Here is a 16,348-nt window from a genome sequence, read left to right as displayed (position 1 = left end):
TGGGTTACTCAGTAGAAGATTACAAAGTGAGGAATAACCTACGCCTGAGTTTGGAGGAACCACCACCTCACAAGCTACCATGCTTTCTCCTTTTAGAATTTTTGCAGACATCGTCATACTTGAGCCTCTCAGACAACCCCATTTCTCAGATGAGGAAACCCAAACTTAAGGCAGAGCTTTGACTTCTCAGATCACAAAGTAGTAAAGAGCTAGAAACAATCCCAGGTTCCTCAAATTGTTCTTAGCTGTTTCCCTCAGAAGGCGTAAAGGCCTAAAGGCAGCCAACAGGGAGGACTGGCGAGGCGTCCTTAGCTGCAGGGCTTGGTCCGGCCTCCAGGCGGCGCCAGCGGGAGGGCGGCCTAGGGCTCCAACTAGGCTGATATCCCGGCCACGCGCGGACAGGAAAACCCGATTTGTAAATCAGCAGAAGCAGCCACAGCTGGCTGGAGGTCTTAAGTGTCCTTAGCGCGAGGTAGTGGGCGGAGCAAACGGTCCCGTTCGTCGCTCCCATAGGTCCCCGGGGGTAACTGACAGACATCTGCAGCCAGCCCCAGCCGGAGGAACGTCGTGACAGTCGCACTGGAGCTGATCCTCCGCGCGCTGGATCGAGCGCGGCCTCAGGCGCCGAGAGGCCGCGCATGCGCACGATGAACTGCGCTTCAACAGCCCTCGGGCTCTGCGACCCCGAGCAGCTTCTTAGGGAACAGCTGGGGCGGACCCGGGACTCCGGCAGGGCTGGGTCCTTTGCAGTTTTTTGCAACCTAGACCCTCCAAATTCTCTTTAGGCCAAGATTTCTTGGTGTGAAAACTTAAATCACGCTGCGGCCTCCTTTTCTTTCTCCAACGATAACCTCCCTCACCCCCGAACAGACGACGGAAAAAGTCCCCCTTCAATCCAAAAACGGGCTCCTAGTTGCCCACCCCAACCCCACCTAAACTTTACCTTGGGTCTCCTGGGCCCTGATTTATCTCCACACCCTTTCAGTTCTAGTCTTCTTCAGGAAACCTTTCCTGATTAACCCCGGTGGGACTGCGGCCATCGCAATTACTCGGGAGAGCTCAAGGCCAAGATGAAGGCAAAGATTCAGGGGCAATGGCGCTCTGAGGGAGCCAACCGATTCCCTTCCCCTTCCCCTTCCCCTTCCCCTCCCGCCGCGAGTAAAATCAGGCAGCGGCTCGAGGACACAGCTGTATTGGGAAGCGAAGGCTCCTACACAGTAGGAGGCACGTCCCAGGAGGTCCGAGGACTCTGTACACAACGCGAGTGGCCCCAGCCCCATCCGTCTGTCCGCCTGCGGCCCGCCGGGGGCCCAGCTAGGGAGGAAGCCCAGAGGGGCGAGTTAAGGCAGCTTGGCTGAGGGAGTGGGGAGTGGGAGTGTGCCAGCCCCCCCAAAAAAGCTGGCTCACTGAGGGGGCAAGCGTCTCGTCTCCCACTGCTCTCTTGAGGGGACAATAAATAAACCCGAGGTGGGCAGGGACCCCGGGAGACTCTCAGAGTCCAGGAAGGCTGGAGGTGAGGGACAAGGAGAGAGGGAGGTGACCTATCCTTGGAGACATGTCCGTGCTCACGGCGGAAGCGGAGCAGCTTCCCTTAGAAGTTAAAATGGCTGCCGTTAGGGACGGCCAGCTGGGAGGAGGGCGCGACGAGGGGGAGCTTCGGGGGCAACTGGGGCTTCTCCGCGTCCACCCTCTTCAGGGTGCGTCCCCGGTAGCCCTCAGGGCGGCCCAGGTACAGGTGTCTCCCGGAGTACCTGGAGGGGCCTCCCGAGGGGACTCGAGTGAGCAGGGCGGGGGGCGCACGGTGGGAGGAGAAGGGCAACCTCCGGCTGCCCCCCACCCCCAGCCGGGGAGCGGGGACCGGCCGGCCAGGGGGCATCGGGCACTGCCCGTCTGGGGGCACGTCCAGCCGCAGTGGCGGGGCGCATTCCCGGGGCAGAAGGCTGGAGCCGGCCAAGAGGGTGGGGGCAGGGGCAGGCTCTGAGGGCAGCGGCCGCGGGGTCAGGGGGCCCGGGGGCCCGGCACCCCTCCGGGCTGGCTGCGGGGCATGCAGGTAGCGCAGCAGTTCCTCCAGGGTGGTGACTTCCACAGCCTGCCCGGGGCAGCCGCGTGGCGGCGGCCTCACCAGCACGCGCGGCGCCGAGCCGCCTGGCGCGCTCCCGCAGCGCGCAGGGCCCGGGGCCTCCTTCGCGTTGTTCCCGTTCTGGTTCCACTCCCAGGGACCCCCGGCGTTGCGGAGGTGCTTGACTGGCAGCTCGGGCGTGGACTCCGGGGTGGGCAGGCAGGCCAGGTCGGGTGGGGGCCCGGCCTCCGGGGGAGGCAGGAAGGTGGTGTAGAGCTGGGGCGTCTGCGCGGTGTCTCCATCCTTGGAGGGTGGTGGCGGCTCAGGGCCCGGCCCGTGCAACCGAGCCAAGCTTCGAAGGGAGAGAGGGCGCGGGAGTCCGGGGGTCTCCATGTCCTTGCTCCGACGTCGGTGGGCGCGGCGACAAGCGCAGGAGACCAGGAGGCCAGAGACTGAGGCGCCCAGGGCGAAGGCTGCGGCCACACAGGCCAGGAGCAGTGGGATGGGGACCGAGCGCGAGGCTGAGGCTGCTGGGAGGTCCCGGCGCACACCTGCCAACCAAGAGGGAGGAGGCTGAGGGAAAGCAGCAGGGCTGGCTGGGGCGGCAAGTTGCAAAGTTCCACCACTCCTGCTGCTGCTCAGCTTCACTCCAACACTTCTTTGACCCTCCTCAGGAATCCCCTCCCCTAACCCTTCCATACACACAACCCCTCACACCACCCCTCACACACAAAGCCAGAGTCCCCATTCCCAGCTCTGGCACCTGAAGCCAAGCCAAGAGCAACTGCCAAACTGCCCCTGCAGAAGGAGGCGGGTCTGGGATGCCCACCTCTGGGGAGGGGAGGCTCCAAACAGGCATTAGTGAGCACCAAACACAGGTCGGTAAAGGGCTTAGAATTCTTCAAGAACCAGCAGCCCCACACTTCACTCCTGTCCCTCCCAGCCAGCCCCCTTACCCTGAGTGTGAGCTCCAAGAGTGGAAGACTGGGGCCGGGGGTGGGCATCACTGGGGGGGCTGGGGGTCTCAGGGGAAGGGCCAGGACCCAGAAGCACTGGTGACAGAGACCAGGTCAGAGCCAGTGAGGCTCCTGCTCTCCACCTCTGACACCCATTGAGCAGTTCTTTCCCCTCCCACACCCACTTGGAACTCCAGTCTCTATTTTCCTCTGGCTGCGGGGAAGGGCTCACCATGCAGGACATTCATTTATTTGTTCAAAAACTATTTATTAAGCACCCTATTATGTGCCAACCACTGAGCTATATGCTGGGTATTTGGAAGATGCTAACCCTGTTTTAAGACTCTCTCAGGGTGTCCAGGGCACTGGTCTGCTGCTGCCCTGGACACAGACTTGAGTGAGCGTGGGATGAGTGAGGGAAGTAAAGTTGGGATAAGAAGACTCACCATAAGCAGAGTCCCCCGCGCCAGACTGACTCCCAGTAGCTCCGTCTATGAAGGGAGAGAGGGTAAAGATGGGAGAAGCGGGAAACTTCATGAAGAACTGATAGGGTGACTGGGCCACAGAAAGGGAGAAAGACTAAACCTATGCCTGCATAGTATCTGTGACCATCAGAACCATGCGCAGTTATGGATGGAGCTGCATCCTCCCCTTCTGTTTACCTTGGCAGTCACCATGCTCCAAGGATTCCTGGTTCCCAGCTGGATCCACATCAGTCCTAAGAGGATATGGAGATGTCTCAATGCAGTTATACATCTCGCCCCCATCCCCCACCCTGGCCCTCAGCTTCCTCTCTTAGTGGTGGGGAACTTTCTCCTCAGGAGATCCAGGGACCCCTCACTTACCCACCAGGTCCCCTGATATCCACACAGCCTCTGGAGCTATGCCATCCACAGTATGGGTCCTGAGAAGCCAAACAGCTCCTAGGGAAAACTGAGTCATGTGAGGCTGGGACCTTCTCCATTCTAATCACATTCCATTCCCCTGCCTCTTCTACTCTCACCCTGGCCTACAGAAGGCTTCTAGTCCAATATTCCCATCCTATCCACCCCAATCCCTATTCCAGACCCTAGTTACTGCCCACCTTCAGAATGCTTGAAGCAACTCCCCACCAACCATCCCCTATATTTCCCTGCCATCCCCAGGGCCTGCGTTCGGGAGCTCCTGCTGGCCCAGGGAGCCCACCCAGGCAGGACCTAGCCTCAGGCCCCTCTCACCTCCTACAGGCCCCATGGCGGGCACACCGACTGAGAGGGAGGTAGATGATACAGCCAGAAAAAGCCACAAAGAGTCTGTGACCTTCAGTGTCCAGCTCCAGCCCTATCACCTGCCGTGCTGTTTGGGCCGCCCGCTTCCCACTGCACCTAGGGTGAGGCCAGAAGGAATCAGAGAAGGGGCAGGCCTGGTGAGGTTCCTTTTTCCCTGAAGGTGGGGAGGGGCACAAGCAACTAAGTACAGCTCATGGGGCTGATGTTCCTGAGTGACCACCCTGCCCCACCACACTGTCCAGCTCTTCACTAGGCCCCTCTCTCTACCCCACAGCTTCTGCCCTATAGAAGCCAATGTTGGAGTTCCCACCCCATTCCCACATTCCCATCTCCCACCTCACATCCCATTCCTGCTCTGCGGACCCTGCCAGAGAAAGGCCTTGTGTCCTCACCGGGAGGGGCTGTAGGCATTGATCTCTTCCAACAGGATGGGTTCACGTCCCCCAGATTGCCCCCCCGGGGGCAGCACTTTCAGCACTGTCCCATCATTGGAGCCGAGGAACAGGACTGTGGTGTTACTATAGAGACCAGCCGTGCCATCCACAGCTACCTGGGTCAGGAGAGCCCTGGAGAAATAACCTCAGGTCAGGGCAACCTGACTAGTGGAAGCTTGGTGTTTCAAGGACAGCCCATATATCCTGGGCCCTTTCCTCAGCTCAGGGTTTTCTTTTTAGCTCTCTCCCTTCCCTTCCACTTTTATGGGTACTTCCTCCCACCACTGTGATTTACCTTGTGGGGTCAGAGAAGTGGCTGAGATAGGAGGGTGGTGGTCAGCGTTTTTTAGCCCCATACCTGCTGGTGAGGGTGAGGAGAGGCTGGTGGGTGGCTGATGGCACAGCAGGGTCCAGCAGTGGGTGAGCCTTGATGAAGGTCAGGACATCATCAGGGAGATCTCGGGAAGAGGGGAACAAGGCAGCTACACCTACTCCTGCACAGGATCCTGGCCTGGTGGGCATATGGGAAGGGGCAGCTTAGGGCAGGGGGCTGGGACGTAGGCCCTGTGCTCCCCACACACACACTGCTCCTAAATATGATGCGTAGCCCTTGCTTCCCCTCCACACACACTACTGCTTCCCTTCCCAGTTGGAGCACCAGTCCCACTGCCAACGCAGCATAGCACTTTCCCCAGGCCCTGAACCTTTCCTTACAATCCCACTTGCTTTTGCCCACAAAAGCCACCCCCATCCTGGGTACCTGGGGGAGGGGACCCTGTCCTCAGACACAGGGGTCCAGGCCCCATCCAGACTCCTCTGCTCCTTGAACTTGCCCTCAAACCCACGTTCAATATCATCCAGGTAGAAGGCACAGACTGCAGAGCCAGGAATGCTGAGGGAGCCAGAAAAGGATGTGGGCTCGGTGTTGGGAGGGACAGCACAGCTCCTCCCAGGTAAGACATGGCAGCTACCCTTCATGCACCATATTAGGGGGCAGAGCCTGAGAGGGTGGGGGTGTTCCTGGGTGTCATGCTAGGAGAAAAAAGATGGGCAGAACAGCAACTGGCTTTGAATGGAGGGTCCCCTCACTGGCCCCATCAGTAAGCTCTGAGAGAGAAGCTTGGGTGCTGGTGGGGCAGGGGACAGATTGGGCTGCACTGGTTAGTACCAACCTGTTGGTTTGGGTGCTGAAGACTCCAAAGAGAGCAGAGCGGCCATGAAAGTTCACAGGCCCAGTTAAGGCCTGTAAGACATCAAAATAGAAGGCAGAGTCCCCAGGAACAGAGCAGTTGAGCCGAAGCTTCAGAAAGGATGTCCAATGACGATCCAAGGCCCGAGGTGAGCCACCCATGTCACGCTTACACACACGGGCCACACGGGAGAACTGTACCTGAAGGGGGAGAGTCGGGGACAGGAGAACAGTGAGAGACAAGCTCAGGGCCAGCAAGGCAAGAGGCATGCAGTGAGTTAGAGCACCAGGACACAAATGTTAGGGGCACAGCAAAGGAAGGGTGTGCTGTACTAGGCCAGTTTGGGTTAAGGATGGGGGACACAGCAGGATATGGGGGCAGAGGGCTGGTGGTGACTCCAACTTGGGGGCCCAGAGTCTAGGGAATTGCATTGTGGAGATTAGGGTTAGGAACTGTCCCGACTCTGACTGCCTTCGCAGGATCCAGAACCCTCAGCTACCCACCCCTGATGCCCACCACCTCCTTACCCTCCCCAGCCGGACATCCTCCACAGAGACCTCCCGGAAGAAGAAGTAGACATGGTCTCCATGCTCCAAGGCATGGACAAAGTGTGGCTCTGAAGGGGGGTGACAGGAAAGGGTATGGAAGGGTATCTATACCTGCTCAGAAACTCCTGGCCCCGCACAGCGTCTCCCCTCTGCATATACATGGACACTGCCACCACCATCTGCTTGCTCCCTGCCACAGTCTTCCCATGCACCTCCTCCCCAAGAGCAGCCTCCCTCCCCCAGGCCCGCCCTGACCTCGGAGCCACTTGGAGTCGTACTTGGCGGAGCGAAGTGGGGGCTGAGGGCCAAGGCTTCTGTAAACTACAGCGTCACTGGCCTGGAAATCTGCAGCTGTGGCTGAATACAGGCTGCCCTCTGGAGGGGTGGGTAGGGTAGGGTCAGGGGAGGGTTGGGGATTGGTATTCTGGTTCTTCTTGAACCTCCCACACCCCTACCTTGGCCTGACTCTGGCCTCTGCCTCAATCCTCTACTTGGGGGGTGGGGGGGAGACCAAATTGGGAGAGGGGCTATGGTGGGAGCTCCATCTAGCTGCATGCCTGCTTCTCACGTGCCCAAGTGCACACCTGCAAAGACGGCCACGTTGGACTGGGTGGCATCAAAGGGGCATCGAGCTTGCCCACTCAGTTCCTCACCCTCCTGCTGCAGTGAAGTTATCTGGAAGCAGAGGGAGCAGGTTCTTGGAACCCTTGGGGTCTTGGCTCTGTAGCCCACTTCCTCATGTCCCCTTGCTTCCTTCCCCCAACCCCTTCTGGACTGGACCCCTGCACTCTGAGCACTCCCATTCTCCCACCCCCACTGGTCCGTCCAAACCAAACTGATTGTTCACTCAGGTATTCCTCCCCCGCCCATCCTGACCGCCCCCCCCCCCCCCGCCTTGTACCCCATAGCTGCGGCACACGGGGCTGAATGAGTTCGTTCCACAGGCAAGGAGCGTCTGTGAGTCCCAGGGAACGAGAACACGAATGTAGTTGTAGCACTCATCCTAGAGAACCCAAAACTCTAGGTCAGCAACAGGGTTCCTGGGACTGGGACAGGGGGTCACAGGAAGTAAGTCCCCTCCCCTTGAACCAGTCAGAGCAATGTTGGGTAAAGTTCCAACTAAGCTATTCACTAGCCCTGTGGCCTTGGGCAAGTCCTTTGGCCTTTTGTTGGAGTCTCACTTTTCGTTTTTGTGAAGCACGTGGAAGAAGCTAAAACTCATTAATTCTCTTTCCTGCACATTTTCCTCTTGTCCTGAGATGAGGAAAGTGGGTGGGAAATTGGGCACAGTAGAGAATTGCTTGGACAGAGCCTGGAGGCGGGGGAATCTCCTTCCCTCGAAATTCTCATTCCACTCCTCACCGTCAGCTTCCCCCGCACAGCACAGTTCTCCATGTCTTGGCTCCTCCATGTTAGATACTGAAGGGAGAAGTGGAAGAGGGAAAATCATGGGGCAACCTGCATAGTGCTTCTTTTGGATTTTTTTTCCCACCCCCTTGACTCCCATTAGACCTTCCCCAGTCTCATCTCCATGCCTGCATCTCCCACCCAGCCCCTCACCTTGCTGGGCACCAGCCCCTCTCCTTCTTCTTGAGCTTGTAGATCAAAGGAGAAAACATGATCCCTGAAGAGAGAAGTAAAGAGGGATCAGGGAGAAGCCAAGGCACCCCACCTGAGCTCCTTAGTCTGCAGCTTGTCCACGTTCAGCTGTTCAGGGACAAGCAGTGCAAGCCTCCTGCCCCCTGCCCTCCCCCTTCCTCCATGCCTTGGCATTTGTGCTCTGGGTCCAAGCATGTCCATGTCCCGTAGTTTGTACACCTGCATGTGTCCCCTGCAAGATCCTACAGTGGCCATGCAGGTCCCATGTCTGTACAGGAGCATGTGTGTCAGCCCCACAACTGTGCTACTGCTAGTTTACCGAGCAGCCACTAGCAATGTCCGGTTCAAGGTCAGGAATTTCTGGAAGTCCAGCCCAAGTTCTGCAACCACAGCATCATCCTCCAGGCCCCGGAACCAGGATAATGGGGAAGTACCTGAAAGGCACAGAGAGGTGGGTGCTGAGAGCCAGCCAGGATGCCACACACTCCCTCAACACCCTCTCCAACCAGAGGAAACCCAGCCATGGACACAGTGGATATATGAGATGAGCTGTAAGATATTAATTAAGTAATAAAAATAACAGCTAACTCTGAGCACTTAACCTCTCTCAAGCTCTGTATTAGCACCTTAGGTGAATTGTCTTATTTAATACAACAACCCTATGAGGTAGGTACTAAGTCCCATTTTACAATGAGGAGCTTGAGGCTTAAAGCCTTAAGGAATTTGCATAGCTCATTTAGCGTGGAAGCAGCAGGCACCTGGATTCAGCTCTGCAACTCCAGAGCTGAGCCCAATCCCTTCTTGGTGCTGCCTTAGGGCTAGTGACTCCCTTTTGCTCCCACAAAGTACACTGTCCATTCTGGAGCTTTTACTCACCCCATTTCTCCCAGCCCTCTCTTTGCACCCTCCCCTCAAGACTCTTCACAGGCCACCTCAGCCCTCCAAGGTTTCTGCCGCCTCTGACCAATTCCAGCATCCACCTGGCCTGATCATGGAAACCACAATCAGCGCTCAAAGGGAGTCTAGCGTTCAGGGGTAGATGGTTTAACATTCACACAGTGCTTAGAACTGCGTCAGGCACATATAAGTGGTTGCTGGTCTTATCTATCCCCCAAAGTGCAGTTCTTTTATCCTTAAAAATACTCTAAATCCTACATATATAACAGGAACCTACAAATAGATAAAATTCTTCTCAGAAAAAAAGTGGGTTTATGGTTTCCCTCACAGTAGGACGTGGGCTTAGTAATAGTATTGGTATAGAGGAGAGGGAGGTGAAAGGTGCTAGGAACCACTGAACTAGTCCCAATCCTTCCTTTTCTACTAGTGATAATGGCAAACACATACAAAGCATTCACTTTGCAAATGAGGAAACTGAGGCAAAGAAAGGGTGAATTACTAGACCAAGGTCGCACAGCTAGTGAGTAGCTTAGCAGGGATTCCCACCTGTTAAGGCAGGGTCTGGCTGAGAGTCATGTTCTTAACCACCATACAGTGCTGCCTCAAAGTAAAGAAAGGCTCAGGGATGAGAAGCGACTGACGGGAGGTGCCTGCTCTCTTTATCTGTCTGCTCCCCTTTGCTGGTCAGGCTCTGAGCTTCCTTGAGGCTGGGATCCTTCCTGCATCTTGCCTCCCACACAGGGGTCTCAGTGTCTAATTTCTAAGCTCACACCCCCGGAAGTGTGGTACTGGGCACTCACCTTGTAGGTCAGAGATCAGCAGAGGGAGGGGGTCCCGGGGAAAGGAGGCTTGGGTGTGGGGAAGTGAGAGCAGCAGCAGCAGTAGCAGCAAGGGCATGAAGCAGGGGGCACGGGGCATCCTGTGCTGGGCAGCTCAGCCCCCAGGGGGTGCCCCCTCACCCATATGCTGGCCCTGAAAGAGGAGACAGAAAAGTGGGGGAAGGGACCAAATTCTCTCCACCCTTGAAACAAGCAGGCTCCTCCCCTGGTCTATCCCCAGAAGACCCTATGGAATGGGAAAAAGAACCCTCTCTCTGGCACTGCCTCCGTCCCAACCAACTGTCACTGTCACTCAAGGCCCTACCCTCTCCAACTGGCCCCAACAGGCTGGAGTGAGGCCTGCCGGCGTGACCCCAGGTAAGGACAGGACACACCCACTCCCCCTCCCTCCCAGCCTTCTCGCTCTGCCTTTCCTCCTCTCTCCTGACTGGGCCTGGGATATTCAGCAGGTGACACCTCCTGGCCCCCCTCTTGCTAACCCCTTCTCAGCTATAATTAGACACCGAAGCCTTAAAATTATAAATAGTGACTCCTTGGCACTGGGAGGAGGAAGGGGGCACCAAGTCTGCCTCCCCCTACCTCTCAGACCCCCACAGCGGCCTAGAGGCAGCTGTGACACAGCCACCATCCTCTTTAGGGTTGAGGAAGAACAGAGTGGGAGGAGGCAGCCTAAGGGTCACTGTCCTAGTCTTAGCTCATGCTTCAGGGGCCCTCCCCATTGCTAGGGAGAAGCTGGGGGGGGGGGCTGCTGTCTTAGCCAGAAACAAATCTGCATCAAAGCCAGATCAGAGGCTAAATTTAGCTCTGGCTGCAGCTGTCTGCCCGACCACTGTGCCCCTTCCCAGCCTCTCTATCCCCCTGCTCCCTCCCTGGCTCCTAAGAACCAGTGCTTCTACTTGGTGGGGGGAGGGGACAGTGCAGGATAGCCCCCCCCCCATGAGGAGCAGGGACAGAAGGGGCTACATTGCTGAGAAGAAATGGTTGCACATGTCCCTCTTTCTCTTCCTTCCCTCTTTGGGCTGCCTCGAAATGAAAATATAAATAATTCAATGACAGGCAGACAACCATAGTCCAAAGACCAGGAAACGAAGGGCAGGGTGGAAGGGATGGAGACAACCCTCCTTCCCACCCATCAGCCTCCCCTCTATCGCTGGGACCCTCAGTGGGGGGTGTATACCAGCTTCCCGCCTTTCCCAGAAATTGAAGTGAGGGTCTGAGCAGTTTCCAGAAATCAGGTCAGGAAGGGTAAGAATCTTTCTTTTTGTGAACAGGCAGCTGTCCTGTACCAGTCCTTAGTTGCCCATCTTGCCATGTCCCCTAAAGAAGAGACCCTGGGCTTCCAGGCTCAGCCTATTCCATCTCCCCAACAACTCCACTCTTGGAACCAGGACCCAAGTGTACCCCACCCCCAATTCAGCGTCACTGGTGGGGAGGTTGACGTCAGATGGGGCCTCAAGAGAGCTGGAGGAGGGAAAGGGGTAGTAACACCTAATGATGACCCCCTCCCCAGGGACAGAGCAGTCAGCTAGCTAACGACCCTCTGGTGCTAAAAAGCCAAGTCTCCCTCCCCCACACCTCCACCATGTTTCTGGATGCTGGTGCTCCCAGGGGAAGAGGAAGGGACACAGCTTGTCTCATATACTTCCGCTCCTGCCCCCCCCCCAAGTTGCCCTGGGCAACTGATATCTTCACCCAGGAAACAACTGAGGTCTCTGGCAAGTGGGGAGAACAGCCAGACCCTCTCCCTGCTCCCAGGCCAGGCCAGCTCCTATCCCCTGCCCTTTCCTTACCTGGGGTGGTGACTGCTGTTGGGGTGTGAGGAAGATAGAAGACCTTTGACCTGATGGAAGAAAGGACAGAGGAGGGAAGAGACTGCGTTACTACACTTCCTTACCACATCCCTTAAAAGTAAATGTGAAAATTCAGAAGTCTAGTGAGGCTAGGGTACAGGAGATGCTGCCCTGGAAGGGTGTGTGTGTGTTGATATTGAGCTTGGTTACGAAGGTGCTGGCTGTTTCACGCCCAGAGATGTGAGGGCAGGGGCTAGGGCTGGCTCCTAGCCAAAAACTCCTGAAACTGCAGGACCAGTCTTGGGAAAGACGAAACAGGGAGAGTTTGTGGGGCATGGTGACCACTCCCCCGTTTAAAACCCTCAGAATCCAACAGCTTTCTTAGCAAAATCGCCCTAGCTGGGGACAATAGAAGCTAATTTGCATCTCATTTACATGTTTTTCATTTCTAGGCAAAATGTTGGTAGCAGGCACCCCCAGCCCCTTCCTTCTGCCCAAGGAGAGCAGGCCATGCCTCCCTCTCACCCAGTCTCTCTCCACCCCACCGCCCACCTAGGTCCAGCCTCTAAAAACACTTGGTTGGCCTTTGCATGGGCCCCTAGACTTAACTGTGATATAGCTTTAAGAGGGCTTTCCATAGCTGTTTTGGGGGAGTAGTATCTGAGCAGCCTGGGGTGAGGCTTATCCTGCTGGGACCAATCCCAGCTGCTTCCTACCCCCATCTGAAGCAAAGGGGGGACGCCTGGCCGTCTTTTTCTCCCCTCCTCTTGCCTTGCTGGGAAAAGGAAACAGCCTTTCTCTCCCCTCCTGGCCCCGAAGCCACCTCTGGGGAGTGGCCGAGGTCACAGCCAGAGTCTAGCGAGGGCTGGGGAAGAGATGGAGAAGGGGAGTCCGGGCTGGGGACAATAGCAGGAAGCCCCCTGGCTGGTCGCCCGCCCCAGTCCACCTTCCTCTGGGGGAGCAGGGGGCGCGCCGAGGAGCCGCGAGAAACAGACCCGTTCCCATCTCCAAGACGTTTCCCCCACCCTCAGCTCTCCGCCCCAGGCTCACACCTACCCTCCCTTCCACCCAGCCCCCAACGAGGACAACCCAGGTGTCTACAGCTTCGCGTGAGGTGGGCCCGGGGCCAGGGGCTCGACGTGTCTCCCCCTCACTGGATCCGGGGCTCCGAGAGGGGCGGGTAGCAGAGTCTGGGCCGGGACCGGGTCCCAGAGCCACGTTAGCGGGAGGAGGGGCTGGAGGGGCCTGCAGGCGCAGACCAAGTAGGGGTGGGAGCGGGGGTGGGGGAGCGGAGGCGGGTCTCCGGGGCCGGGGAAACAGGGCCAGAGGCTGGGAACCGACGAGGGCGGGTCCGGAGCCAAGCCGACTCGGGTCGGCGGGCTCGAGAGGCGGTCGCCAGCCGGGCTCACCTCCTTGGGAGACCTCGGTCTAACAAAGCCCCGGGCCGAGTGGGGTGCGGGAAGGAGATGGACTCTGGGACTGATGTTTCTTGAGGACCCCATTCCCCGACTCTGTGCCGGAGCCAACCCCCTGGGAGGTGCTCAGACTCCCGCATGCACAAGGACAAGAGGTGCAGCCGTGACACCAAAGTCTGAAACGACGCGTCCCCCTTCCCATTCTCGCAGGGGCATCGAGAGGGTCGCTTCTCCGCAGGTCATAGAGCCAGGGAGGCAAGGGACCAGGTTTTCCACCCTCCGTACAGTGCGCGCCTCAAATCAGCCCCTTTCACGCTCGCCAGTGCAGGAGACAGGACCGAGAGAAGCTCGGTCGGCAGAGGCGCCGAGACCCTGCGCCTGCAGGGCAGTGACGGGGCTCGGCTACAGCCCCCTCCTCCCTCCGCGCACCCCAACTCAGCCGACGCTCTCCGCCAGCCAGGCACACAGCGCACGGGCACCTCCCGGGTCCCTCTCGCACTTGGGAAGCTTCACTCCAGCCTGCGGCTCCCAGTCCTCCCCGCCTCCCTGCAGCCCTGCCCCAGCCCCGGGGTACTTGCTCCGAGATGCGGGCCAGCGGGATCGAGAGCGCAGCGGGCGGACAGCGGCCCCGCACCGCGCCGACTTCGCAATCCGTGGTTGGGGCTCTGGCGAGGTGTGATGAGCGAACGAGTTACACGGAGCTTGGATCTGGACTCTCGGGCGCTGTCGAGTCCCGCAAACCCAGGGTCGCGGTTGCAGCCCCCAATCCCGCCGCGGTTCCGCGGAGGAAAACAATGCGACCGCCCGGAGGTCTGGGCCGGGCCCCAGCAGCCCCGCCCGCCTCCCGGTCGGACCCGCCTCCGGCCCGCCTCGAGGTCGCCGCAACTAATCCGGCTGTCGCAGGCCGGGTAGACCCCGCCTTCTCGACACCTTCCCACCAATAGTCCTCCTCGGGGCCGGGGCTCCGGGAGCACCTCCCCGTGAGAGGCCAGGCCGGGAAGCTGAGCTGGAGACCAAAGCCAGGCTCGAGCTGGAGGAACCCGCGGACAACCGCCGAGACCCAGACAGAGGAGGGGGTCACACGCTTTAACACGGAGAGGCCCTGGGACGGAAGAGCTGCTGGGAGGAAAGACGGGCCTGAAACGCAGGGACCTCGGCTGGGCTAGACTGTCAGAGCCTGCGCGACCCTCCCTCCCCTCCTTTCCTATACCCGAGGGCTTTGGCTACTCTGCTCCCTGGGGAGTCTCCCGCCGCCCACTCAGCCCCCAACTTTCTGTTCTTTCTTTCTAGTCTTTTTACCTCAGTCCTCTTATTTTTCCCCATGCCCTTCCTCTGGTTCACCCTGACCCCAATAAGGGAGGCCTGCATGCATTTAGGGGCTTGAGGCCTGGGAAAGAAAAGGAAGATGTCACCTGGAGGTTTTCCTAGTTCCCATCATCTCCTCCCCTCCCATCCCAACTGCCAAAGCAGGATGGGCTTGGGCCACTGAGCCAGGAACTAAGGAGCCAGGATGCCAGAGTGGCTGGCAATCAGGCTGCTGGCTGATGGAAGAGAACAGGTGAGTCAGGCAAAAGCCAAAAGAGAGATGAGATCAGGACAAACTAACTCAGAGAATCATACTGAAAGAATGGAAAAGTGACCAGCTGTCCCAACTCCACATAGCCTTACTGTTCCCCAAACACAGGGTTAGTGATGTCCCATCTTTCCGCAGAGAACCCTGGACATGCCTCCAAACAGCAAGACCGCTCCTTCTCCATCCCCACCTTCCATAAAAATCCTTTGATTCTGGCCCTGGCTGGGTAGCTCAGTTGGCTACAGCCTTCTTCTGGTATGCCAAGGTGGCAGGTTTGTTCTCCGGTCAGAGCACATGCAAGAATCAACAATGGCCCTGACTGGTGTGGCTAAGTGGTCAGGGCATCAGCCCAAGCATGGAAGGGTCACTGATTTGATTCCTGGTCAAGGGCATGGTACCTGGGTGCGTGCACAGGAGGCAACCCATCCATGTTTCTCACATCCATACATCAATGTTTCTCTCTCTCTCTCTCTCTCTCTCTCCCCCTCCCTTCCACTTTCTCTAAAAAACCAATGAGGGGGAAAAAATCCTCGAGCGAGGATTAACAACAACAACAACAAAAAGAATTAACCAATTAATGCATAAATTAGTGGAGCAACAAATTGATATTTCTTTCCCTCTCTCAAATAAAAAAGAAAGACCCTTCGATTCTGGGACTGTCGGTGGGGAGAAAGAATACGGATATTTCAGACAGCACTGATTGGCTCCCCCCTTGATATTGCCTGCTAAGATTCTTCCCTGCGTGGGGGCCGGGACCCAAGACAAATGTTCTCAAAATTCCCAGGATAGTGGGCGGCCTGGGAGACATTAGCGTTCTTGGGTAGTTTTATCTGAGTGAGCACCTCCTTCCACCACGCCCCCACATCCTGAAGAAAAGGAGAGACGGGGTGTGCTACTTCTGGCCAGTCTTTACTGGACTGAGATCAGGGTACATAGCATCACCAACTGGGCTGAACCCCACCATGAGGAAGCAAGAGACATAAACACACACACAGAGACAGAGACAGAGACAGAGACAGAGACAGAGACAGAGACAGAGACAGAGACAGAGACAGGCTCGCAAGGCCAGGTGAACCAGTGAGGCAAGCAGAATCAGAAACAATGGAACAATGTTTATACAAGGTTAACTGCTGAGGGTCTTGGGTCCAAGACAATTCAGTGGCCAGTGGGGATGTTTTAAAGGCTGGAAAGAAGTTTGGGGAGAAAGACACCTCAAAATATAGAGGTTGAAGTCTCCCCAGCTCCTAGTGCAGAGCTTAGGTACTCAGACATGCACTCATTGAACAGGTTGACGAATAGGGATCGAGCTGTAACTCATGTACAGTTTTACAGCCCAACTGAAGTCTCAGTTCAAGCCATTAAATGTTAAGTACTTACTTCAGGCACAATCCATATTGGGATGTGGTCTGGTCTTTAAGAAAATGGCCATCTATCTGAATTAAAACAAGACTTACAGCCCTGGCAGGTGTGGTTCAGTAGTTAGGACATCGGCCCATACACCAAGGGGTCATGGGTTTGATTCACAGTCAAGGGCATGTTACCTGGGCTGTGGGTTTGATCCCCGGCCCTGGTCAGGGTGTGTGCAGTAGGCAACTAATTGATATGTCTCTCTCATATTGATGTTCCTCTCTCTGTCTTCCCCTCTCTCCCTCCCTTCCACTTTCTCTCTAAAAATTAATGGAAAAGCCCCGCTGGCATGGCTCAGCAGTTAAGCATAGACCTATGATCCAGGAGATCGCTGTTCAATTCGGTCGGGGCACGAGCTCAGGTTGTGGGCTCA

The 16,348-nt window shown here is 57.2% G+C and overlaps 1 protein-coding gene across 4 annotated transcripts; it reads right to left on the bottom strand.

Annotated features, from left to right (window-relative positions):
• Positions 1 to 1,176: 1,176 nt before the first annotated feature.
• Positions 1,177 to 13,786, bottom strand: SEMA6C (semaphorin 6C). Of its 4 annotated transcripts, XM_087828063.1 has the most exons (20): positions 13,574 to 13,786; positions 11,581 to 11,630; positions 9,752 to 9,923; positions 8,374 to 8,488; positions 8,016 to 8,079; positions 7,818 to 7,874; positions 7,357 to 7,458; positions 7,040 to 7,130; positions 6,711 to 6,830; positions 6,435 to 6,523; positions 5,890 to 6,107; positions 5,478 to 5,609; positions 5,076 to 5,228; positions 4,676 to 4,849; positions 4,233 to 4,379; positions 3,861 to 3,938; positions 3,678 to 3,733; positions 3,462 to 3,506; positions 3,016 to 3,111; positions 1,177 to 2,610 (listed from the first exon to the last, which is right to left on the bottom strand). In XM_087828063.1, exons 3-20 carry the CDS (start codon positions 9,867 to 9,869, stop codon positions 1,592 to 1,594), a joined length of 2,874 nt encoding a protein of 957 aa, XP_087684189.1. In that variant the 5' UTR covers positions 9,870 to 9,923; positions 11,581 to 11,630; positions 13,574 to 13,786; the 3' UTR covers positions 1,177 to 1,591. The 4 variants fall into 4 exon arrangements, with proteins under 4 accessions (XP_087684189.1, XP_087684190.1, XP_087684192.1 ...); XM_087828064.1 differs by lacking the exons at positions 3,016 to 3,111; positions 13,574 to 13,786 and having other exon boundaries at positions 11,581 to 12,622; XM_087828066.1 differs by lacking the exons at positions 7,040 to 7,130; positions 7,357 to 7,458; positions 9,752 to 9,923; positions 11,581 to 11,630; positions 13,574 to 13,786 and having other exon boundaries at positions 8,374 to 8,399.
• Positions 13,787 to 16,348: the final 2,562 nt, after the last annotated feature.

Source organism: Miniopterus natalensis, chromosome 19 (assembly GCF_054644295.1).
Source record: "Miniopterus natalensis isolate mMinNat1 chromosome 19, mMinNat1.hap1, whole genome shotgun sequence".
Taxonomy (NCBI): domain Eukaryota; kingdom Metazoa; phylum Chordata; class Mammalia; order Chiroptera; family Miniopteridae; genus Miniopterus; species Miniopterus natalensis.
Note: the sequence above shows the minus strand (reverse complement) of the source record. Positions and strands in the feature narration are given on the sequence as shown.